This window comes from Mchenga conophoros, linkage group LG14, assembly GCF_057382185.1.
Source record: "Mchenga conophoros isolate Kocher_MC1m ecotype Shallow Benthic linkage group LG14, M_conophoros_male_GT1.1, whole genome shotgun sequence".
Lineage (NCBI taxonomy): Eukaryota > Metazoa > Chordata > Actinopteri > Cichliformes > Cichlidae > Mchenga > Mchenga conophoros.
The window spans coordinates 9,773,256-9,799,211 of record NC_140539.1 but is presented as its reverse complement, the minus strand read 5'-3'; the positions used below and the strand labels follow the sequence as shown (position 1 = coordinate 9,799,211).

The 25,956-nt window shown below is 41.3% G+C and overlaps 1 protein-coding gene across 1 annotated transcript in view; it reads right to left on the bottom strand.

Moving 5' to 3' along the window:
* dpf1 (double PHD fingers 1) overlaps positions 1-25,956 on the bottom strand; it is a 55,592-nt gene that overhangs the window by 6,102 nt on the left and 23,534 nt on the right. Inside the window, exons 9-11 of the mRNA XM_085245092.1 lie at positions 7,385-7,504; positions 1,435-1,547; positions 725-806 (exon numbers count right to left, since the gene is read on the bottom strand). Coding sequence (XP_085101218.1) covers positions 725-806; positions 1,435-1,547; positions 7,385-7,504 — 315 coding nt within the window. The remainder of the gene's footprint in view (positions 1-724; positions 807-1,434; positions 1,548-7,384; positions 7,505-25,956) is intronic.

The following is a 25,956-nucleotide window of genomic DNA, read 5'->3' as shown; positions in this document are numbered from 1 at the left end:
ATCTGACAAGTAGTTTGGTTTGGATTCCGGCTCAGGATTTGTGACATTAATTAAACATAAAGTCGAGACAGATGCTGAAATGTTCTCCTCAACCTTAACGCTTCAAAGTGAACCCAGACTAAAGGTGGTACACAAATATAAGTTTATCATCGACGCGTGTGCGGAGACCCGAAATTAACTGACTGCTGCTGAATTTTAAAAAATATTTTCCTGTAAATCGAAAGCATCGCATGTGTGGGCAGAGCTTGACACTGTTAGTGCGTGTTGAACACAAGTGGCACCGCTACTGTATGTTCAGCCAAGTGACACTTTTGCCATGGAAACAGATTATCTTTCTACTACTCATTTCCATGACAACGCCATCAAACATTTTGAGGCAGCCATCTTATGTGGCAAATGACAGTTTGATTTAAACAGAAGTACCTTCTCCATTTCTGTAATCGCAGTCACGGTATTTTAGACCGCCGTATTCAGATTAAAACATTCATTCAAAAAAGAAAAAGAAAAAAAAGAAAAGAGTCCTGAGGGTCATATTCTTTAAAAATGCCTTAAAAATCAGCACGACTGCTCTGACTGCAGGTTTCACTCTCCTCATTCTACCTACAGCACAGATAGTTCCATGTCTCTGTAATGATAAAAATGTTGTCGTGGTTGTGGAAAGTTGTGAAGTCTGATAAAAATGAGGATGCGGTACATTGTGTAGCTTTGCGGCGTGCATGCGTACCCTCTGGCGGCTCAGACATCGGAGGGCTCAGACAGTACATGTGATAGCCTCTGTCACAATCGTCACAGAACAACAGCTGGTCCTGCAAAAGAAGAGAATTAGTGTCGTTAATCACACGTGCGCACGGTCTTGAAATCAAAGCCGAGGACTGCAGCGGCAAAACATAGTGTGTGTAGTGCTTTAACAATGATTTTGTATTTATATAATCAAGCGACTGGGGTGTGATGAATATGTCCCTGGTTGTTTTTTTTAATTTCATATTCATAACTTCAACCTTTGTTGTGGCAGGCGGTAAAAAGCTCAACAGGATCAACAACTCTCTTTCTTTGTTGTATGTACACTAGATGCTTTAACCAGCACTTTGAGTCCTGCATTGCAGTCTGTGTAAATTTAAGCACCTTCAAAAAAATCTGCACTTCTGGAAGGGTTTTCAGTAAAATTTGTTTGATCTCAGTAAATTGTGGGCAGCACTATAACACCATCCTTCAGCCGTGCACCGTCTTCATGCACTCAAGTATTTGAGCCAGACATCGGCCTCGGATAACTACAAAAATAAATATCAGCAGTATTCACTTATACCTGCTCTGCCTAAGTTTTTCTGGCATTATGTATGAGCTGTACATGTGTGTGTGTGTATGTTTGTGTGTGTGTGTGTGTGTGTGCAGCCACATGTGCTTAGATTTAACGTGTAGTAGAAAGTAAGAGCCTACGTCGTTCTCAGAGGTGCCACACAGGCTGCAGGACTTGCACTCGATGCACTGCCAGCGATAAGTCCTCACCGCAGCTGTCATGTTCACTGTGAACTGCAGACAGGACGGGTGGCCTGGGTGCACACACACAAACACACATACACACACACGCGCGCGCACAGGCACACAGGCACACAGACACGCGTTCACTATTTCTGTCTGTATTTTGAGGACAGTCATCCAGCTGTTTCTTCCAGCTGTAAATTCATTTGCTTCATTCAGGTGATCTGTTTGAGGAGAACTTAGCAGGTATTTTGCAAGCGACTGAATGCTTGCTTGGTTGCCGCTCCCCCCTGCATATTTATGAAGAATGTAAATACGGTCTTGATAATAACCACAATTATTGGCATGTGAATTAATCCATATAGTTGCTTTAACTTGGTCTTAGACATAGACTGTATATAAAAGATGGGCAGAGCTTTTGGGTCTGAAAAATGAAGCTAGAAGTGCCTTAAACCTGCATTATTTCTAACTGTCAGCAAGAAGGACGTCAACTCCATAGAAGTCTATGAGAAAATGAGCCGACTTCTCAGTTGATTTTGACCACATGATCTTCTCAGCCACTAATTTCAAGTCTTCATCAGTACTGTTTAGAGTAAACTTGTTGATAAACCTTCAGGTTTTCAGTTATACTCCTTGCTTGTTCCAAGTGTGGTTGTCCTAAAACACATATATAAAGGCAGTTTTTCAGGAAGTACAATTTAGTTCAAGTAGTTTAGTTTAGTTTCTGTGTTTTTTAACTCGCCACAGCTAACAATGTCTTGGTGCTTTATGGATGCACCTTGCTAACCAAGATTGCCAGCTAGCCTTAGATGATCAGCTCTTTGTGTTGGTAAGATTATCAGGATATTCCCAGTGGCTACATTCAGCTTTTATATAGAACCCGCTGCCCTAGTTAAATAAAATGACAGGGAAGTAATAACAGTTTTCATAAACTGAAGTCCACATTTCAGTCATTTGGAAAACAAACTATCTCTTCTTTTCTGCAGTTATTTGAATTTTTCCTGATATTTACTGTTACATGATTATGAAAATATAAATGTTATGTCATCCACACTTTCTGACCTTCCAGTTATGAAGGACCATACCAGTGTCTTGCATGCACTAGCCCAATCACTACAAATCACATAAACCCTTTTTTTCTGTCCTTTTTATTTTTCAAACATAGATGTGAGAAGAAAAAAATATGTAGTACATGCAGTCAAATTATAAGTACACATTCTGCACCACTGCACCATCTGCTTTTATACAGATAACCGAAATGTACAAACACATCTCACACCAAAAAAAATGAGCCTTATAATAAGAAAACAAAAATACAAGCACATTAAAACAAATACGTTCTCTACTCTCTCCACTAAAATAAACGCTCCTTGCTATTCACAGTCAAAATACATGCTAGGAGGGGGGTCGTTCTCTCATCAAATCAGATTCTTCGTATCAAAGGAAAGAGGAAACAGACAATCATTATAATATCACACTTGGATGATGCACAAAAAGCTAGTGTTGAAGGCAGAACATAATATTCTAAACACTTTTGTGTTTTCTTGCCAGACAAGAAGGTCACATTGAGATGACATTTTATTGGTTCCATTCATATTTCAGTGCCAGCAAAATATCTGCATGAACCGCAGAGCAGAGTGTTGTGATCAGCAGAAATGACCACATTAAATTTGTAGAATAAGAGCTTCAGTTATACACAACATTGTCTCTCATAATGCACATCAACTTTCCACGCCTTTATACAAAAGTTTCCTCTATTTCTGGTTATGGACGTCAGCAAAAACCTTTTACCAACCATATTTGTTGCTCATTATAACCCATGAAGAATCAGTTTCTTTAAAAAATCCAATCATTATTAGGTTTTGTTGTTTTAATGAATACATTTGAATTGCATGAATGCAGTTAGCCCTGATTTGTAAGTCGGGATAAAAATGTGATTAGGAATGAGAAACTGTCTGAGAACAATTTACATTACAGCCACCATTTCCCAAAACACATCATGTTGCTTAAGTTGTTTGCTTTCAATGTATTTTCTGGTTTCCAGAGAGCCACTCTTTTCCATCAATTTGCATACAGCGTTCAACTTCCAGTGACTTATAATCATGAGATATTACATCAAAGAGAAAGGCAATAATCTGCTATTATTTAACCACAGTTAGTTTTGGCTAGTGATGCTGTTGTTTTCTCATTGCATCATTGTTTACCATCATTATAAGAGGTAATGTGCTCTTTTCACAGCTAAACTTGTGGTCAGAAGCATGAATGTGATGGTTATTTAGGTCTTTTAATGGTTTCTTTGATGTGTTTGTTTTCTAGGGTGGAATGATTGCACAGCATACATCTTTGTTGACTTGCACAAGTTTGATTTTATTTTGGATTTTCTCCAATCCACATGGGGTCAAAATTATACATACACTCAATTAAATCTTTTAATAAGTGCTGCTAAAGGTTCTACGCTCTTTTAACTTGACAAGGCCCATTATCTTATTAACTCAATAGTCATCATGATTGTCTACAACTGGTAGTTTCTCTTCACCAGCATAAGACGAATTTGTCTGACAGCACTCACTGTGAATACTCAGATACTTAATACTCAGAACAAAGGGAAAATCCAAGGAACTCATTAAAGAGTTAAGAAGGAAAACTGTTGTTTTACATAGCTTGGAAAGGTGTCTTGGAGTCTAAACAACTGAAGGCTCCAGGATCATCAGTTCAAACAATTGTATGCAAGTACAAGTTATTTGGATGTGTCATCGCTTTGCTAAATTCTGGAAGAAGACTCAAACTGTCACCATCAGATGAGAGGAAACTGATTACGATGTTCAGGAACAACCTATGAACACCAAGGCTCAGCCCTGACACACGAACTAGAAACTGCTGGAACACCAGTGTCATGGTCCACAGTGAAACAAGTTTTACATCACCATGGACTCAAAATGGACCAAGCAAGATGCCCCTGCTACAAAACCTAAGAACACTATACCAGTTGTTGGGCATGATAGTGGTACCATCATGCTCTGGGGCTGTTAGTATAATCGACTCACCACGGATCACCACGACTCGACTCGGATCAACTGTTTTTTTTATTACAATCTAATATTACCTAACATGCATGGTTGTCGTCATAGCAACGTGTCAGAGCGTCCCGCTTTGACACCTTTTGTTGTAGCAACACAAATGCTACAACAAAGGGTGGACGTCAAGGCGACAATATACCTGCTGCTCAGTCTGTGGCTTTTCGTCAGACTCAGGGATCACGGCGTTGTTTTTTGTAGCCATTTCCCTCATAGCCAGGTTTTAAAAAATGCCGTTTTTCATTTCCGTGAACGAGTCATCAAGTGATGCTACTGACCAGCCAATCAGTGGCATGCAGACTAGAGATGGACCGATCCAATATTACGTATCGGTATCGGTCCGATACTGACATAAATTACTGGATCGGATATCGGAGAGAAATAAAAAATGTAATCCGATCCATTAAATATCGAAAAAGCACCTCACAAAACTTGCGACATGGCATAACTCGGATCATAACCGTAGCACGTGGCAGCAGTATGCATCACGTGATAGAGCAGCTGTGTGTATTTGTAGCCTCGCTACCAATCCGGCATTTCATCTCCGAGGAAGTTATCCCAGAGAGAAGTAAAGCAAATGTGTAAGTTCATCTCTGAATGTTTGTAAAGCATTCCCGCGTTAAGCTTAACAACCGACATATGGAGCGACTGCCTCTTCTCTCTCCCTCCCTCTTCAATACTACTTCAATCATGAAACTGATCAATGATCAGCTGATCGGCTTTTCTGTCGTGAGTCCGTCTCTCTTGTTTGTTTATCGCCCACTTCGCGCCAGAAAGAGGAAACCAGCGGCTGAATAACAGCAGCACGTTTAAGCTTGATAATCTGTTGTTAGAATTTATTTAATATTACTTTCTACACCAGGATCTTTTTCTACATAGCTGACGGCTGGTAACTGTGCAGGGGCGGATCTAGGAAAGTTTAGCCAAGGGGGCCGATAGGGCATGAACAGGGAAAAGGGGGCACAAAGACATACCTTTCTTTCTTATTCTCATTTAAAATGTCTATCTTTTAATAAATAATTACCCGAATCTTACACCCAAAGTTTTAATCTGATGTAAAATGTATAGAAGTCCATTACTGTATATAGTAACTATTAAGTCTAATATACCCTAGTAAGCTATAGTACTTTTTCCTTTGGGAAGGTACCATCTGTGCAGTCTGCAATTTTGTTGAAGAAAGATGTTGAATCTATTTAATTATTCTTCAAAAACAATTCTGTGCATTTTTTTTTTTCACACTGCATCAAATTAAAGTTGATTACGTCAATTAAGCATCATGAGGTGGACAGTGGGTGGTTTCCTATTTTTTTATTTTTTTTATTTTTTTTGCTGGGTGTTTTAGAACCCTATTAGTTAGGTTGCTTACTCTTTAAAATACCAGAATAGGGAGGATGGAGTAGGTTTAAGTTTATTAGATTGATCAGTGTTGCTGAACTATGAAATATTTTGGGTGCAGTGTATTTTTTGCATACAGGTATAACAGAATGGCTTTAGTGGGGTTTTTTTTAACTTGAGTATGAACTTATACAAAAAGCAGCAAGATATTAGAAAAACAGTTTTATTGAATAAAAAACACTATATCGGATTCATATCGGTATTGGCAGATATCCAAATTTATGATATCGGTATCGGTATCGGACATGAAAAAGTGGTATCGTGCCATCTCTAATGCAGACTGATGACGTTAGATTTTAGTACCTGCTCAGATTGCTTGGAACCCCGGCCGAGTGGGTACTAAAAAAGTACCAGCTCCTATGGCCTAATGGAAAACCCTGAAAACCTGGGCAAACCGTGCCGAGTCGATAAGTAGATACTGATGGAAAAGGGGCTTTAAATTGATTAGTGTGGGTGTATTTATATATTTGAGCCTCTACCTATACTGTTGACCCTGTGTGGATTAGAGAAAATCCGAAAAACAATACAAGTTGTGCAACCAGCTCTTGTTTTTTAAAATTATAAAAAAACGTGTGCTGTATAATCATTCCCTGGAAAAAGCACGGTTCAAAGAAATCATGACATTCATGCTCATGATGAACATATGAAAACTTCTGATCTCTTTGAGTTTTGCAAGTAACTCTTTAAAAGAAAAGCCATCAGCTCACTGACAATCATGTTGTGATGATACCAGTATTAATGTTGTGTTCTTTGGTATTGTGACCACTTTAGTGTCTGGGCAACCACTACTTTAAGGTTTCAGTGTGGTTACTTTTCCTTAGCTATATCCAAGTCTGTGCAAACTGATTTTTAGGTAGTGTAATTAAAGATAATCACTTGCAGTTTGAAACACTGAAGCAAATGGCTAGTAAGGACTCTAGTTTTACTGTACATCATTTGTATTACATGGGCTAAAACAAAAAACACTGGTATGGTCCATTTTAAGCATTAATGAAAAGAATCAAAACTTTATTTTACTTAAAATGGGCCTATTGTGCTTTTTTTGTTACTTTCTGTCATATAAAGTTATCCCTTATAAGGTCATTTGAAGCACAGAAGCCCCACCCACCCCGTGATTAAAAAGTCTCTTAATAAGATGCAGCCAATCAGAAGAAAGTTCCCTTAAAGAGTTGGTGCCCTTAAAAGGGAGGGGAGTTGAAGTGGAGTGTATCAAACTATGAATGAACTTGGTCAGTACCGAGGTTCAGTATACGACAAGTAATGATTATTTTGAACTGCCAATTGTGCAAAGCTACAAAGTTCAAGAATAAAAATCTGGAAATTAGCAAAATAGGGCCACATTAAGTAGTAAACATGAAATCTTAAGCCAAGAAATTCAATGTATTAAAACTGTGCCTTAACAGCCATTCTGCCAATCATCCCCTTCAGTGGTGCCCTACCTGAGCGTCCACAGTCCGCACAGGAAATAAGGTCTTCAGGACAGCCGGTCTTCTTTGAGCCTCCGAGGCAAAAGTCGCAGTAGCCGTTGGCAATGACTGAGCCATCCGCTGCTTTCTTGGCTGAGAGAAGAAAAAGAAAAAGGGGGTAAGAAAAACTTTCTTCCAACTGGACTCCTGGGGAAAAGAGGATGAAGAGCAAGAGTGTAAATTCATAAGTCAGTGTTATGAAATGTTGCCTCGGGGTGAAGAGGCTGTATCAGTCTCTCGACAGTGAGACAGATTGAAGAGGGAAAACCTATAAAAGTCATATCAGGTGAACAAAGCAACCATCACTGAGGTGTGCTGGGAAGCATGGTCAATGGAGTATTACAGAATACGAGTGATTAGAGATAAAATGATGAGATAACAAAGCAAAAGAAAGCAGACGTGTAACTAAGTCTTGGTCACCACTCATTATTATATATTTACTTTGGTAAAATAAGCACCAACGCAGGCCTGCTCTGGAGCCTGGGACTCTCCAAACACTGGCTCACCCAGTGAGGGTGGGACCGAACAGAAGGGAACGTCCGCTGGGAGCCCCTGGGGTCTAGCAAATATTTTCAGGAGTGGAGGAGGAGGGAGAGCAGAGGAGACAGAAAGAGAGAGACCGTGTGTTCCCGTGTATGTGTGCGTGTGCTTGTGGATGTGTGCTTGTGTCCGTGCATGTGTTGGGGGGTGCCGGGACAGACCTGCCATCATGCTGAGCACGGAGAGGCAAGTGCTCCATGTGAAGCCGTTTCATAATAATTATTAACAAAGAGAAATTCCCCCTGCCTGCCTGAGTGCTGTGTATATACTGTAAGTATCACTGTATGTGTGTGTGTGTATGATCCACACGTACCCCTTATCTCTCTGTCTGACTGTTGGTCTTCCTGCCTGTCTGTCTGTCTCCTGCCTGTCTCACTACTGTTGATTGCATAATCATTTTAATGGAAGCAATCACATAACCACTGCAGACTATTTGTATGTGTGCTTTCGTCTCAAAGATGTAATGCAGCGGACGGGTCCTTCACAGTGAGTCACCAGGCTGGTGCACTGGTGAATATACAATAGAGTGGATTATACAGGTACACACTCACACACATACAAGCTCAAGTGGAAAACCATTCATCCCGCAGGAAAATAAAAGCACTATAAGCAATACTGTGGTTGTGCTCTTATGAGAGATCATTAATCCATCCATTTATAAGGGTGGAGTCTTGCTAGGCCGGAAAGGGGAGGAGAGGGTGAATTTGATGGAATTTGATGTTGGAAAGGGGAAGGTGGAGTGAGAGGAAGAGATTGGGTTTCTACTCGAAAGGGTACGTCTTTAATCCCCAATGAGAAATAAAAATAAAAAAAAAGTCCTGATCAAGATGAGAGACTGGCAAACATAAAGACAGACACATGGGAGAGGAAAGGAATAATGCACTGTGTCTGCTACAGCAAAACCATAAGCAGTAGGCTCTATATCATGAGATCAGTGTAGTACTGTGCACCGTAACTCTGAGCCTGGTTATGCACTTTCATACTCTATATTGTAGAATCATGAATACTACCATCTATATTGGGTTATCGACTATCAACAGAGATAGCAATGACAGTAGATTTACTGTATGTGTAAAACAGTGTCTATCTAGTCCCCTAGCATTTCAATATAAATGGCTGCAACCTCACATTTCTCAATAATCTCTTCTGCCAGTGGTGATATAATGAGATCTGCTGGTGTCAGCTTTTTCAAATGATGATAGTTTAATTGAAGAAAAAAAATTACCTGCACATCATCAGGCTGGTGTGCTGGCAAAGGTTAGACAGATATGTCCTGCCCTATTTTTCCCCCTTAATTAAAAATCATCAGCCAGCCAGTGTGGTCTTTTTTGTGGATCCAATTAATGAAATGAAACGCCAACAAAAAAAATCATAATCACCAATATATTCATCTGTTTTTTTCTTACTATAGTATTGACCAAGTTGCAGTTAAATAGTGGTAAAATTACATTTTATCCAAAATTAAATAAATATTAAAAAATACAGTTCTTACATTTTCAAGTACATTACAGCAAGTCTAGCGGTGGAGGCAGTTATCTTGGCTTAATATTACAATCAGAAACCTATCATGTCTGTGTGCTAGCATGTTAGCATAATGTTTTAGTGCTTTTGTAGCTATTAATAATTCATCAATCATCATAAAATTCCCACCATGTCATTATACTTGCTGCTTACTGTAAACTGCTGGCTGTCTGTTACATAGGAAAAAAATCTGAACACAGCCCAGGCATACGAAAATTCCCTGTTTTAGCTATGCATGCCGGCATGCTAATATTTGCCACTTAGCAAAATAAAGTACGGCTGAGGCTAGCACTATCCTTGATCGCTGCTGATGACCAAAGGTATTTCATTCAGAAAAATTATCAGGGACAGACATCCCATTCAAAGAATCCTAAATTCATATATTGGAGATAAAGTATCTGAATTTCAGGAGCGGGACCACGCCTCCAGTTCTACAAGCTGTTCGTTCTCATTCACGTGCCCCACCCTCCCTCTCCTTTTCAGTTCTTTAACGTCTTCACTTCTATTTAGTACATGGGGAACTGCCAGGCCTGAGAGCTGCCACCAGTCCCCTTCGTGGCCTTCCCCAAACGGCAAATCAATTCATGTCTAAGCCTCACCTTATCTACTAAAATGCTATCAAACCTAAAATGAGGACATGGGCCCAGCGAGTAAATATGCATTTAATACATATAACATTCATATAATGAAAATCACAGCAAGAGCAAAGATGGTGGTAAAATTTCCCTTGCTTGGGAAAAAAAAGCTTTAGAAAACCTTTTATCGAACAAACACGGCAAACTTTTTTAGTGGATCAGAACTGACTGGAGATTCTTAAAATGTAATTTTTATGTCCAAAACAAATAGACAGTACTTCACAATAATTGTCCAAATAGCTCCCAGAGGTATTCAGAATAGCAGCAGAGTGGTGAGGCTTGCTTCAGCTCATCTAAATGTTTGTACAAGTGTTTTCAACCCACAGATGTATAGTGATAAGTCATTGTCCTGCTATGTCTCAAATCCATCCATCCATTCATTTTCTTCCACTTATCCAGTTCAAGGTGGCTGGAGTCTGTCCCAGCTGCCGCAGAATGATAGACAGGTGCACCCTGGACAGGTTGCCAGTCTGTCGTAGGACTAACAGAGAGAGACAACCATTCCCACTCACGTTCACATCAATGGGTAATTTTAAATGAATAAATAACTCCACTACCTGCAAGTCTTTGCCCAGAGAGAACCCACACAAACACGGGGTGAACATGCAAACTCCACACAGAAAGGCTACAACCAAATGGTGGGCATTCTTGATTCCCGTGAGACAACAGTGCTAGCCACCGCACCACGGTGCTGCCCTGTTACGAATTCACTGTAAATAAAAATGTCAAGCATGGTATGGTAAGACTGGAGGAAAAGTCAGAAGGTGTTAGCACCATACTTATAGAGACCTTCCAGTCTGAACCAATGCGCTGGACCAATTAATTCAAGCTGCCACATGCTAGTGTTGATCCTGGGCCACATGTGCAAACCGTGTGACGATTTGTTGCTCCATCAAAATGAAGCACAGGACACAGTCGATCAAGAGCGCAATGATCCTGGATGAGGATGCCGCAGCTATTTAAGTGTATTTACTTCTAAAGAAACCAGTGCAGCCAGATGTTTACTGCAGGAGGATGTATAAAGCTGTAGAGACATATGTGGCTCGCAGGCCTGGAGCCAATGCAAACATGTTTTTGTCTTCTTGTTCTGGTCAAATAAATTGCTTTTATCTTCAATCCTTTTATTTGGGCTCACCGCTGCTGACTGGACCTCACAATTCCTGGCGGGATAAACTAGACAGACACACATGTGGATACACACACAACACATTCAAACTGTATTTCATCTGTGTCTCTGTAGTTGGGTGTGCACGTGCAGATCTTTGTTTGCCTTTGAATTTCTGCGTGTGTGTGTGTGCTAGGAGGCCCCTGAGAGTGAATCAGCAGGTCCTGATGCATGTGAGTGAGTCGGGGCTGCCCGCTGGCCTGCCTGCGTAGACAAAAAAACTCATCAATGATTAAACGCCTGTGGCCATGTTTCAGAAGCTGCCTGCAACCACAGACACGCCATTGCCGGCAAATGGTGGGAGGGAAGGAGGGAGAGAATGGTGATAGAGAGAGCGAGACAATAAAGAGGGCTGAGCTAATGAGCAAAAATAAAAGAGATATATACCAAAGACTGAAAAGACTGGCAATCATCAGGTACCTTTCCTTCTCCTTCTCTTCCTCCTCCAGAACCCCTCAGTGCGGTTGGCTCTTCCCTACCTGTCCCCTTTTTTCCCTTCACCTCCATCTCCAAAATTTTAACCTGCCTCAACCATCCTTTCCTTTCCTTTCTTTCTTACCTCCATATCTCATTCCTATACCTGACTGTCCTTTCCCTCGCTCCCTCCCTCCCACCCTCCCCTCCTCTTCCAATTACCAGGAGGAGTATGAGCAGAACCGCACACTTCACAGCTTTCAAGTGTTGGAGAAAGATCCTCCTGGGAATTATCCAGCAAGAGATGAATCCTCAAATGCTCCTCACCCCCACCTCCTCTCCCCTGCTACAATACCTACCCTTCCCCATTCTTCCCCATCCCCGTGCTTATAATTTCTCTCTCCCACCCCGTCTCGTTTTCTCTCTCCTTTCCTCCTTCACGCTGCTCCTCGGTAACCTTGTGTTTTTTCGCCCTCCAAGCAACCTCACGCCGTTGTGTCTGCACAGCTGAGGTGTGTCACATTACTTTTTGCAGACTAACTGTATTCGCTCAAAGTTATTTTTGTCATGTTTGCTTTTTTAAAATTATTGTTATTAATACTATTATTAATGGTTTCATGAAACTGAGGATTTCTCACAAAGAAAGAGGAGAAGGTGTTATTTTAAAGTTGCTTTTTCATGTTTTGCTTCCTCACCAGAGCATGCATTACCAAGAAAAGCAGCATCTTTTTAGATGCACATCACTGCCCATTGAAAAAACAAGCTAAAAAGGTTATTTAGTCATAAAAGATCTTGTTTTCACCTTTGTGGTAATGTATTTCTCAGATAATCTGAGCCTTTTGATTTGACTACTTAAAGAAGAAAGAGAAAATAAATGTTAGTAACAAAGAGAATACATTTCAATAAATCATTTTGTTGCTGCTGTTTATTGCAGTCACATGCAATGGAAATAGTATAAAGAAATCTATGCTCTTTAACTCCTTATTTAAAGATCATATGGATGGTGGAAGGAAATAAAAAATACAAAGGCGCCATGAAGAAATCATGACTTCTGTGTCTGTGAGCGCTGCTCAAATTAACCCTGAATTCTTCTCCCCAGCATTGCTCTTTTTCTCTCTTACTTACACCTCCAGCGTCTCTTCCTCCTCCTTCACCCCTCTTTCCCATTTCCCTCCAACGCTAACATGAAACCAGCGCTTCAGCCTGACTGACTGGTTGATAATCTCCTTCTTTGGCTGACCACAGTGGAAGCCTCATTAATTTAGCGCTTTCATCCGAAAGGGAATTACCCTGGCCTCCCCACACACAAGCTAACAGGCCTACCTGTTGACTTTTCGCACTCTCTTTTCCACCTCACTTTTTCCTTTAAATTTTCTCATAATTTCACTCCTTTTTCCTTCCTCTTTGTTTTTTTATTCAGCACATTCAAGCATGGTATTGGCATGACATCTGCTCGAACTGACTGAATTTAATATGATGTTTCATCTTCTTCTGTCCTACCCCCGTTATGTGCAGATACACAAAAAGGTAAGCTCGGCCATTGAGAAAGAAATGCGCGTTTCCATGGATACCACTGTCACAAAAATACAAAACTTGATTAATCAAGGTTGAGGTTTAGACGGGAATTAACAAGTGATGTCTGAATGCTCTCATCAAGGCGTCTGTCTGGTCTCTACGATCACCGAAGGCAGCAAACGCCCCTGTAGGGCAGGTGCAGATGGGAAGAAGACATGAGGATCAGGTACAAAGGTGAGGGAAGAGAGGAGCAGGGGAGGATTTTGGGAACAGATGAGGCAAAAAGAAAGAGAAAAGAGGATGAGAAGGAGGAGGAGGAAGCACAAAGGAGAGAGGAGGAATGGAGGTAAAATAGAAAAAAGAAGAAGTGTCTCTTGTTGTATCGGAGCAGCGGCGTGTGAAAACACACACTCTGCACTCCTGTCGTCTCGCTGCTTAATGAGGAGAGCTTCTCGGGAGAAGCGCATGCACGCACATACACAACGCGGGAAAAGACACCCGCGACCGCACGCATACAGTAGAGCGCACGCGCGCGCACACCGAGATTTACAACCAAGCCTTTTTAATAATAACTTTTGCCGTCCAGTTTCAGTCCCATCCCCCTCTTGCTCTCTTTAATGTGATGAATGAGAGTCTCTGTAACCCCTTGCAGCCACACACACAGACGCGCACACACATGCAATTACAATCTGAGATATTGTACAGTTTTTCCATGAAACAAAGGGAAAAGAAACAAGCAACATATAGGGCACAAATCACGTCAGACTACATTCACATAGATGCAAAATCCCAAATGCTCAAGAAGACATTTTCAGAGGTTTTTTTATGCAGACAACGAGGCAGAGATGCAGTCAGATGGAAACCGTCAGTCACAGATGAAAAGTCACTAGCTTCCTTCCTCTCTCGCTCTCTCTCGCTCTCTCTCCATCTTCCTACTTTCCCTCCTTCTTCCATCCTCTCCCCCTGTCTTCCTCCTTGCACTTTCATGCGTTCTCATTATTGCTGCTGCTCCCTCTGCCTCTGATTCGATCTCTTCACTCTGCTTCATTGTGCTTCTTCTTCTTCTGTTTTTTTTTGTTTCCCTCTTCCTTATTTGGCCTCTCTATTTTTCCCCCCTCTGCTTTACTCTCAAAGAGGAAATTGGAACTCTTTCCTGCAATCCATCTGTTGTCACACTGGTGCCTGCATCGGTGCCATCATGCTCTGTTCTTATTCTGTTTTCTCCCCCCATTTTTTTTTGTTGCTTTTTTGCACCCCACTCTTATACAACCACACATACACAAGCACCACTTTTACTCATGTCCAGTCAGCAGGTTGCGTAACTCCCAATGCATTGTGGGACTGGATGCATGCATTTCTGTGTGTGTGCAATGTGAGCGTGTGCTCTCAGAGATGACATTGCAAAGTAAAGAGGACAGAGACAGTTTTGGTGCATAATAAAACTTGATCTATGGCTGCTTTGTAATCACACTGACCCACAGGAACAAAGATACACACACACACAGGCACACAGGCACACAGGCACACGTACACACAAGCGTACAATCCGTCGGGCTCTGCAGTATTCTGATATGTGCACATTTAGCAAATAGACACACACAGACGCACACTACCACCCCATAAATCATGCATGTAAAGAAATCACACACAAACGCGCACACGCAGGAAATGCCGATGCGTGCAAAACTTTGTGCACACACACACGCACGCTCTTACAAAGAATCGCTCCGTGGCTTGTGTCCCTGTCCGCAAAGAGTTAAAATGCAAATTATTAATCCTATTTTGTTCCAGGGACAGAGCCAGCTGGGAATGTGACTGTGAAATCCTGTTTGAATTGGGCCCTACTTCACATGGTCCACTATGTTAGCCCTGCGCTCTCACACGGAAATGTCAAAAATGACCAACCGGGGGTAAAAAAAAGAAAAGAAAAAAGAAAAAAAAGAATAGATATGCATACAAAAGCAAAAATTTGACAAAACAAGTAGAGCACAGATTGTATTTTGTTGTGCCACCGCAACACTGAAATTAAGAGTGTGAGTTTCTGTAAGTGGTGACATTATCTTTGCATTTAATGCTGCTTGTGCTAACTTCTAATTGGAATTTTATTCTGCACAAACAAGAGCTGCAAGTGGCTTCGCTACTGTACGTGGGGGCTTGGCAGCTTCCCAGGAGCAACAACGCTGTAGTTTAGACCAAGTGCAAAAAGTTTGCATCCCTCAAACCTTTTACTTCTCGCTCTTTCCAATGTTTGCATTGTTCCGTCAATAATTTACAAGCGTGACGTGGCGCTCAAGTTTTACGGCTGCGGTAAATCCATTCACTGACAGAAAACTAGACAGCAGGAGATGGATGGAGGGTGAGCGTGGATTTGGCACGGTGGTAGGGGAGGGGTTGTGGTGTGGTAGTGTGGGAGGCTTATCCAAACATGGCCAAGACAACTGAGGGACCACAGAACAACCATCCAGCAAGCCACAACACCACATCTTAAGACAGAATACCAAATGAAGCAGACTCCAATATTACCCTGCCTTCACCACTCCAACTGTCTGGGGGGATCTATATGATGAATCATGAAGAGGGTTTTTTTTTCTTCGTCTTCTTTTTCTCTCAGTCTGTTTAACTCTCTGCTTCTCGCTCTGCTTCTCTCTTTGTCTGTTGTCTCTCTCCCATTCTTTATGTTATTTTTAATGAACTCTGCACCCCCTCCTGCTCCTTCTCCCTCCACTTCAACTTCTTCCACCCTGCCTTCTTTCATTCTCTCTCCCCCTCTCCCTCCTTCCATCCTTTTTCTTCTTCTCTCCATAGCTCTCCTTCCCTCCTCCTCTACCACCTATCTCTCACTCTCTTTCTCTCTCTCTCTCTCTCTCTTTTCAATGTACATAACAGTGTACTCTTTAGGAGGGAGCCCTGGCGGTATCCATGGCAACCGGATTGCTAGGCAACAGCCGTTTCTCCCTTCCTTTTTCCTGCGCCGTGCAGCAGCGGCAACAATCAACCAATCAAAAGCTGAGAAGGAACGTTCGAGTACATGAAAAGTTCAGAACACATCCAGAAAGCAGTGAATGCTGGTTCCACATGTGAAAATACACACAATGTACTGATGGATGCACCAGCAACACAAAAATATACACCAGCCTTTCCAGTTTAATGAAGTTGTCTGCACTGCGGTGAATATTCAGCTACTTTTGAAGATGTTTTTTTATCATTTGTCTTATAATCAGATCATTTTTTTTTTCATTTTTATGTCTTTGCTGTTTCAATGTAGCAAATTTAACGTAAATGTTTCCTGCATATTAAATCAAACTGAAAGGACATGACTCAAGTTTAATTAGTCTTTGGATTGAAATTTAAAATCAGCAATGTGTTTAGGCCAGCATGATCTTATTCCAAAACATGAGATAATCAGGAGAAATGATCTATTTGTTCATGTAAATGGAGAATATATTTCCCGTTTTACCTGTCACAGGATTCATATCTTTGATGTAGTAGGATGTAGGTTTTTGGCTGTACCACATGTGTTCTCTAAACTCCACAGAGAGGACAGGTCAACCAAGGGAACACAGTGTTAAGATCATCTGTTGTATCTGCGCAAAAAATAAAATTTTCTAATCCTAAACAAGTAGCATCATTGCCTAAACCCAACAGAGTCGCTCTGGTTCCTAAGCTTGAGAAGTTTTTAGTGCCTAAATTTAACAAAACAACAAACGAAGTGTCAAAGTAACGGCAGATAATGTCTATAAATGATTCCAGGGGACTCAAGTTGTGGTTCCTGGGGACAGATGAAATGACTTAATAAGCCACCAACCGGTACAGTCTCCAGATGCAGACTTTTTTGCCCCTTTCAAGCTAATAAAACATCACTTCCTGTGAATGCACGTAAATCAATAGATATGCATGCAATACACTGAACGGGCTGAGATATGAGACAAAAAAAAATTAATTAATTTAAAAAAAACTGGGGTTAACTGTGTCCATGAAGATGAATCACAAGTATGCATTTTCAGAGTATGTCAAAAAATGTCATGAGACTGTTAAAATAAAAACTATTAAAAAATCTTGGAAAAACATGGAAAATGTCTTTTTTTTTTTTACAAAAATTTATGGGCATTTCTTTAAACTGTAAAATTCTATGTGTAGTTAAAAGAAGGGGGAAAAAATATCCGGAAAAAAGTAACACGAAAAATTTTAAAACTGTGTTGGAGGGTTTGTTTTTGTTTTTTTGACCGTGTATGCAATTAAACCTCTGGCCATGAATGAAATTTAGGAGACATGCTTCAAAATCTTATAAGATGAAGCTAACAGTAATCAGAAGTCTATTAAACACAAAGGGCATTTAAACATAGACAAAATGAGTGCATGAAACATTAAGCCATTGCTCCACTTTGTCCCTAGGACTTACAGTCAGGTTTTGGTAGCAAACAGCATTTAGTGCAAAGACTTCCCATCTAGTCCCAGTAGAGACACACATCTGTATCTGCCCAGTGACATTGCTATAAATGTCAGCGCAACAAACACGAGAGCTGCCGGAGTCTTCCAACACCTCAAATCACCTTTTCCGATATTCCGAAGACAAAGACAGATGGAAGTAGAAGGGGGGGGGCACTGCTGAGCACAGCTGAATGACAACAGACACAAAGTGGGTAGTGGCCATTTCAGGTTCTCAGTGTTTGGTTGATCAAAATTCCTGCTTCGCTTCAGCCTGCAGAGAGCAGGAGGAGAGCGGGGAGGCCATTTTGAAACACAAGAAAAAAAATGTAAGTGGGGAAAAAAACCACAACAACCAACAATGGTGAGTAGGAACAGAGGGATACTGACCTTCAAAGAGCTCAATTACATGTCTCACTCACACACACACACACACAAACACGCACACAGACAAATTTGGAGTTGGGCGTGATTGGCCATACAGCACTCTCACGCAGCTCAGTGTCACAGAGAGGCGTGCGCACATTCATGGGCATGCATGTGCGTGAGTTAGGTGCATTTTTTTAATAACACACAAACACACACACACACACACACACACAGACACACACATTCTGTGTCCCTGCTGCTCTACACCGTAGGACCGTCTGTCCGTCCAGATAAAGTGGCCTCTGAATCTCAGTTCTGATTTGAGAGAGGAGGCTTTAATGACAACTACACCCCCGTCCCCCTCTCCTCCCTCCCCCACTCCCTCCCACACATCCCCCCCCCCCTTCTCTTTTTGTTTTTTCTTTTATTTCACTCAGTCATCCATTCCCATATTCACAGGTGCTGTTTTGCTCTGTTTGGGTAATTCTCATTTTATCTACCCATCTTATATCCCGACTCTTCTCCCATTATTTTACTCTTCCTCGCTCTCTGTCTCGCTCTTCTTTTTCCTGCTTTTCTCTATTGAAGTCCACAAAACCAATTTTCAGGTGGACAGTGCAGGGCCGACCTCTAAAGTAAACATCCCCCCTTACTTCTCCCCCCTCAGCCTCCTCCCTCTCATCTCCGTCTCCTACCCCCAGCCCTCCAACCATCACACCAATGCCAAAAAAAGACCCCCACCTCTCAATATTCTGCTCTCCCTCCCTCTAACCTCCAGCCTCTTCTACTACTTCTCCTGTTTGGAGAAAGAGAAACATAGTATGTTGTGCGGTCATGAATTTTAATGGCGCAGCTCATTTTTGAGTAAACAGTATATCAGCTAGGATCCAGGAATACGTGGAGGGTTAGTAACGATGGTTGATTTTAGCGATGGTACACACAAACAAAGAAATTAATTATAAGGAAAGCCAAAGCAGATGGATGGAGAGAATGGAAAGCGGGGGGGGCAGGGGGGATGCAGAGCAAGATGAGGAAAAGAAAAGTGGTGAAAGATGGACTCGCAGAGCAAGAGGGAAGGAAAAGCTCATCTCCTCGTGGAGTAATCTGTCGTTTATCACGCTGATGGAAAAACAGAGAGAGCAGAGAGGGGCGAGGCTCCAAAAAAAACCCCAAACAGACTTTTATAGTTTCTCTAATAAGTTTGTGTGTTTTTCGGCTCACCCTTGTGTGTCAGGGATGCTGCATACATGCTATAGTGTCTAGACAGCGAGAATATAGCATGAATTATGCATGCGGGGTTGCTCTCATTCAAGGGAAGCCGTATTAATATTATTACATATGTGGCAATATACCAAAAGATGGAGGGTGGAGGGTGGTGGAGCCTCTTCCATGGCACTTGGCAGACTGGTTAAATGTAAAATGTTGCGCACACACACACACACACACACACACACACGTGCACATATATAGACACACACAAACACGCACATCAATGCATTTACACTCACAGAGTCTTGCAAATGCATATGCACTTGTGCATTTGGAGTCTCTCTCTCTCTCACACACACACACACACACACACACACCCACACACAAGCACACACACACACACACACACACCAACCAAAAGGCTAAGCTTTCTTTTTCATTTCAGCAGAGAAGATTGGGTTTTCTGGAGCCGCGTGTGCGTGCATGCGTATTTGACTGTGTGTGTGTGTGTGTTCACGTGACCATGTGTGTGATTTCTGACTGCTTGGGAGGGAGTAATGGGGGATATTAAACAATTCAAATGCTGTCTCTCTTGCTCTCCTCCACTGGAGAGACCTAATACTGCAGCCTGGCCACACACACACACAAACACACACATTTTACAAACACACACAAAGATATATATAGAGAGAAATGTATATATATTAGGGGTGCAACGATACACAAAATTCACGGTTCGGTTCGGTTCGATACTTTTCGATACAAAAAAACAATGTTCATGCATTTTTAATTTGTCATTTATTAAAATTATAAATATATATTTTAACTCAAAAGTACAGTTTTTAAATTTAACCCTAACCCTAACCCTTGTGCGCGTTTTTTATTTTGACAGCGAATGCGCACCTGCGGACCACTTATGTGCAGCCCTGGTTATATAGCTCGTCATATTGCAGCCACAGAAATTATTTTGTCCATGAAACCATAAAGCTGCACTTTCTTTTTGCCTTATAGTCTGATTTGTCATAACTTCTCCGTTTTGTGGTAAGCTTTTCTTTGGCTGTCACTTCTTCACCCTGACCTGTCTTATTTGGCTCAGCAGAACTGAAATGCTTTTACACGCACTCACATAAGCTCAGCGATTCTCTGCACGATCAACCTCTCACATGTTTAAGCTGCGGGAGATTTCACTTGTCATGTTTGCATAGTAAGCTAACGATTAATAAGACGATGTCAGAGGAATTGGTGCACAAATTATCATCACTCACAGATCAGTGCTGTCGCTCTCTATACACAGTTCGCACAATTGCAAAGTGAAAGCAAAAAAACAAGCGCAAATTCAAACGCGACTTCAATATGTCACATATTGACAGTGGCTCACCGATGCCAATGACATAATTACCCAGCTACATTTCTGAAAGAATGCAAAAGCATACACATATTTTTTTTCTTCCTACAATAGCCCGACGGGCAGGGAAGAGATAGATTTTGGTAGCCCGACTGAAAAAATCGCTAGCCCCGGGACGTTGGGCTAGCGATATTGCAAGCCCTGTATCTGATTGAGGAATCACTCATCTTTGGAAAAGAGAGTTTATTACAGAGAAATGGCTCTTTCCAAAATAAAAGCTATACTATCCGCTTCTTCTGGGCTATATTCTCAGCAGCATAAGGAGAATCATGTGCTAACAGCTGTCTAAATGACTCGGCTAAAGTTAGTAGCATGCTTGTTGTTTTTGTCTTTGCACTAGGATGATGTCGGTGTAAATGTGCAGTCATATTCGTTGTGTTCCCACTAGTGCTTTCAGGTTAATCTCGTTGAAATGACCTTAACGCCACAACACGGCAAATCTCCGTTAACGAGCTAATGCCGATCGCTCCGTGCATGGGGCTAGATGGCCAACAGTTAACGAGCTAACTGCGCTAACACACTAGTTCACACCAATGTAATTGAGCATTGCATGGCACATCCAACATACTGTTTTACTTTAGTCCATGACTCGCTTACCTTCAGGGTCATACGTCACATGAAAACCAAAATAATTCCAAACGCCAGATCTGAATGAGGGTCAATTTGCCTGTTGCAAGGAGAGCTTAACTTCTGTCTCGCTAGCTTGCCCTGCGCTCTTCCTTCTGACTATGCTGTCTGTGTTGAGCGCTCAGTGGATCTGCGCTCAACAGTGCAGCCTAGGCGGAGTAGTCGAACACAGATTCACTGAGCGCTCCACACAGACAGCATCGTCAGAAGGAAAATTGATAAAATAAATTACAAATGTTGTATTGTTCGATACATATGCATACCGAACCGAAAGCACTGTATCGAACGGTTCAATATCGATACGAATATCGTTGCACCCCTAATATATATATATATATAAAGGACTGTTGTGTCCTGTCAGACAAACGGCCAGTTTAAAAACACAAAACACACACTGCCAATTAATTGAGGCAGCGTGGTTTCACTGTGGACATTGTTGCAGTGCAGATAACGTGGATGTGTGTGTTTTGTGTGTTTATCTGTGTGCTCTATTCTGAGCAAATTGCTTGTTTTAAGACCAGGAGGAACAAAGAAAGAGGATGATTCGTCTGTGCTCTTCTTTCAAATGTCCACAGCTATTTCTTTTTCCTTTTTTTTGTGAACAACTGTAGCCAATTTACTCATGATTACTGACCAAAACACAATCTCCCGTAGGATAAATGCATGCTATTGTCCTTAAAAGAAGTCTTCAAAAAACAAACAAATCACACACACACACAGAAGACAACACTGAACGCCGAACACGGCAATAGAAAACTGGTCCGGGGGATGAGAACAAATAGCCAAAGAAAAAAAAGCAGAGCAATTTTGATGCTGCAGCTGACAGGATCAAGAGTCGAGGCCTGATTCCCAACCTGTTCATAGAAACCTAAATATTTGCTTTACTTGTTGTTCATTGGCACTTATTGCTCTCTTATCGTACCCATGATACGTTTAGCAGAGTCGTTGTAGCCTTGTGCTAAGTGCAGGCTTGGGATCCCAAACACCAACAGCAGCGTTCTGCATATACTACAGTACCATTCAGTGAATCACACTGCAAAAGTGATCTCTGGACAGTCTCATGCCATATAATGTCTGTACAAACCTGTGCCCCTCCAGATTTTGCAAAAGGCCCCTTTATAGCTTTGGGAAATCTGCCAGTTTTCAATAATTTTCACACTTACTTCTCACAGTTCATTTTATTTAATAGGTAAAAATAACACAGGGAATAATGTGGCATGAGAGGAAACCAAGGTGAGTTTTAAAGAGAATAAATGTCCACAGAGGTGTGACTTTTTTCATGATGCACAATAATGTGTTCAAGACAGTTGTAAGCAATTACATATATATTGACTGCAGTCTAATAAACTGCTTCATGTAGTGCCTGGGCCTGGGCTCCATTTCCCAAAGGCATCTTTTTTACTAAGACTGTCGTCAGCAGACTTACAATGGGCCTTAAAATGCTTTAGGGAAACAGGGCTCTGTTTTGTATGTGCAACCTCACTGGAAAACCAACAGGAAACTGACTATTATTTACGTTTGTTACACCTGTGTCATTCCTGTTTAAATGGTTTCTATGAAAAATTAGTGAAAACTCAGTGACAGTGAACATGATTTCTCTGAAGTTGTCAAATGTGATGGGCCTGTTTACATTGCGTGCAAATGTTTCTAAACTACAGTTTACTGCATTTGCCAAACCAGGTGTGCAGCCGTATCATTTTAAAAAATCAGTTTGGCTGAGTCAACAGTGATTAAAGTATGGCATGAGGCATAAAAAAATATTCCTTCATTAAAGTCGAATAATCAGCTTGTTTAATGTGTGCTTTGCTGGACTCACTGGTCCCTGCACTGGAAGGAAGCATTTGCATTGCATCTGAACTCACAAGGTGTCTAATTAATCCAAAATGAATATAATTCTGAGAATTGTGATCTGGACGCTTCAGCAGGAGCTAAAATAAACTTTATAACACCTTACATACTTTACAACTTTGCTTCAGTTTGTAACAGTACTACAAGTCTGGATTTCAAGCACACCACAGCACTGAAACTGTGCTTTTAAAAGTTTTACATGACCTCCTAACAATAAAAATTACTGACCTAGAAGATTCTGTCATTTTAGTATTCATTCATGTAATTTTTTAAAACCTTAGCCCTGATTTTAATATTGTATTTCATGGTATTCTTATCTCTCAGCTTCTTCAGAATCAAAAGAATTGTGCTGAAAATGGTTTAAATGTTATTTAACCAACAAAGGTTTTACAGTTAGACTACCCAGATAGCAAAATTGGTATGGCCCAGATCTGGCCCACACAATGTGCTTACACATGGCCCACATACCACAAAGAATGACGGCCCTTTGGTGGCCCAGATCTGGTTTGCCAGATGTGGCCCACACATGAGCCAGCACAAGGCCAGTTGCAGACACACTGTTGGCCCTGTGCTGGCCCAGAACAGTTTCAGCTCTGGCCCCAGATGTCAGCCTAATGTGTACCTTAATCAAGCCATGTAATAACAACATCCGCCGGAACATAATAGTGCAAAAGTAATATGACGAAACTCTGTATGGACTGATTCTTATATAGTGCTTTTCTACTCTTCCAGATTACTCAAAGTGCTCTATATAACATGCCACATTCATACACTTCCTCGAAATTGAGCGCTTCTTAACTACAGGCACACACATTCTCACTCTTGACATGCAGACTAGAGGAGCCAGGGATCGAACCACTAACCTTCCAATTAGTAGGTGACCTGCTGTACCTCCTGAGCTACAGCCACCCACTGGCAAAGATGAGTAAACCGTCACTAGGTAGTGGATAAAGTGTACACTCACAAACCTGTCAAACCTGCATTTGAACCGTTGGCTACCATAGCAGTATAGTATTGCAACATGGCACTTGGGTCTTCTAACTAAAATAGGAAAATAGGAACATAAATAGTGCCATCATTGCCAGACCTGGCCAACATCTGGTTGACATACACTCTGTCATGACACCAGTTAGTCAGAAGTGCCAGCTTGATGCCAGATCTGGGCCAGACCTGTTTTCTATTAGCCTGGGCCACATAAACCAAACCACAATCGGGCCAGATATGGCATGCCATCACATAGACAATGCCATCTATGGCAGGCCTGGCCCATATCTGGATGACATACCACTTACCACACCAGAAGACAGCCAGCAGTGCCGACTTGATACCAGATCTAGGCTAGACCAGCTTGCTATGTGGGTAGGGGTTACATCTTCCTCAATAACCCTGTGCTTATATGGGGTCCCCCAGGGGTCCATTCTTGGCCCAGTCCTTTTTCATACTCATACAGGAAACAGAGGTCATTGTGTTTTAACCTTTACAACATTGTCCCTATAAGGAATTATAAAAACCATTTGCGAGGAACCTGGAATTGATTTTTAACAATAATCTAACTTGTGACAAATAGATTAACACAGTCATTAAAACTAGATTCTTCTATCTATGATACTAGCAAAAGTGAAGCAATTTCTCTGATTCGGAGACGTTAAGAGAGCGATCCAGCTTCGCTATTATAATAATCATTATTCAGGTGTCAATTTGTCAGTGCTTAGCCGACTGCAGTTAGTCCAAAACGCTGCAGCACGGTTATAAACTGCCACAAGCAAGCAAGACTACATATCTCCCATATTCAAGCCCCAACTGGTCATGGCAGACGGCTGCTGCTCTCTGAGCTCAGTTCTGCTGGACGTTCCTTCCTGTTGAAAGGGGAGTTTTTCCTTCCCACTGGTGCCAAGTGCTTGCTCACAGGGAGTTCTCTGATTGTTTGGGGGGGGGGGGGGGTTGTATTATTGTAGGGTGTTTCTATTTGTTTCCTATGCAAATAAAAATTAATTGAACTAAAATGAATTAAATATTTGCATTTCAAGTTCTTTTAACTGTGTTGTGTTTACGCGGGTTTAGTCACTTTATATTTCCTTTCTTAAACCCTGACATTTTAACAGCATTTGGCCACACTTGTGCTTTAAGCTTAATTGTAACATCATTATGGAAAGGCGCTGCTAATGCGGGTGTAATGTTTGTTAAGCGCACCACCTTAAATGTTTGTGTTACTATACACACACCATACAAACAGAGAATGGGAATGCATACATCCATTGCAAAATTTTGAATACTAATGTTAAAAAGAATAATTTGGAAGATGCCAGTGCAGCTACCCATATTTTTTCATTTTGTTTTTATTGTTATTACTTCCTTTTTGTTCAGTCAGAACTACAAATATGAATGTTGTGAGATTGGGAAAAAAATCACTATATACACTAGAGTTCATATTTTGGAGCTAATGAATGTCACAAAACGCTAGTTAATGTTTTAGATACTTTAGTCAGTCTGAAAAAACATTTCATCTGTAACCCAGCATAGCTGTCGACATTCTCTTCAAGAAGAGCTGAAGGCATTAGCGAGCGCTATCATCATTACTACCTCATGATATTATGGACCACTGCATTAAGAGATTCTCATTAGGCCCTTGATAGCTGCAGCCATATTGCATCCTGTAAAAAAAAATGTACATACACTAGAAGTTGATGTCTAAAGAGTGTGATGGAAATGTTCCTTACTGTAGTATGACTTGTAAACTAGCACTTCTTTAAAATTGATCAGCGCCAGTTAAAAGCTCATTAACAACTGATATGCATTCACAGCAAAGGCTGAGGTATACAATTAAGTAAAATAGATGATGGTTGGGTAGAAGAACCTTTACAGTCTGGGTAAT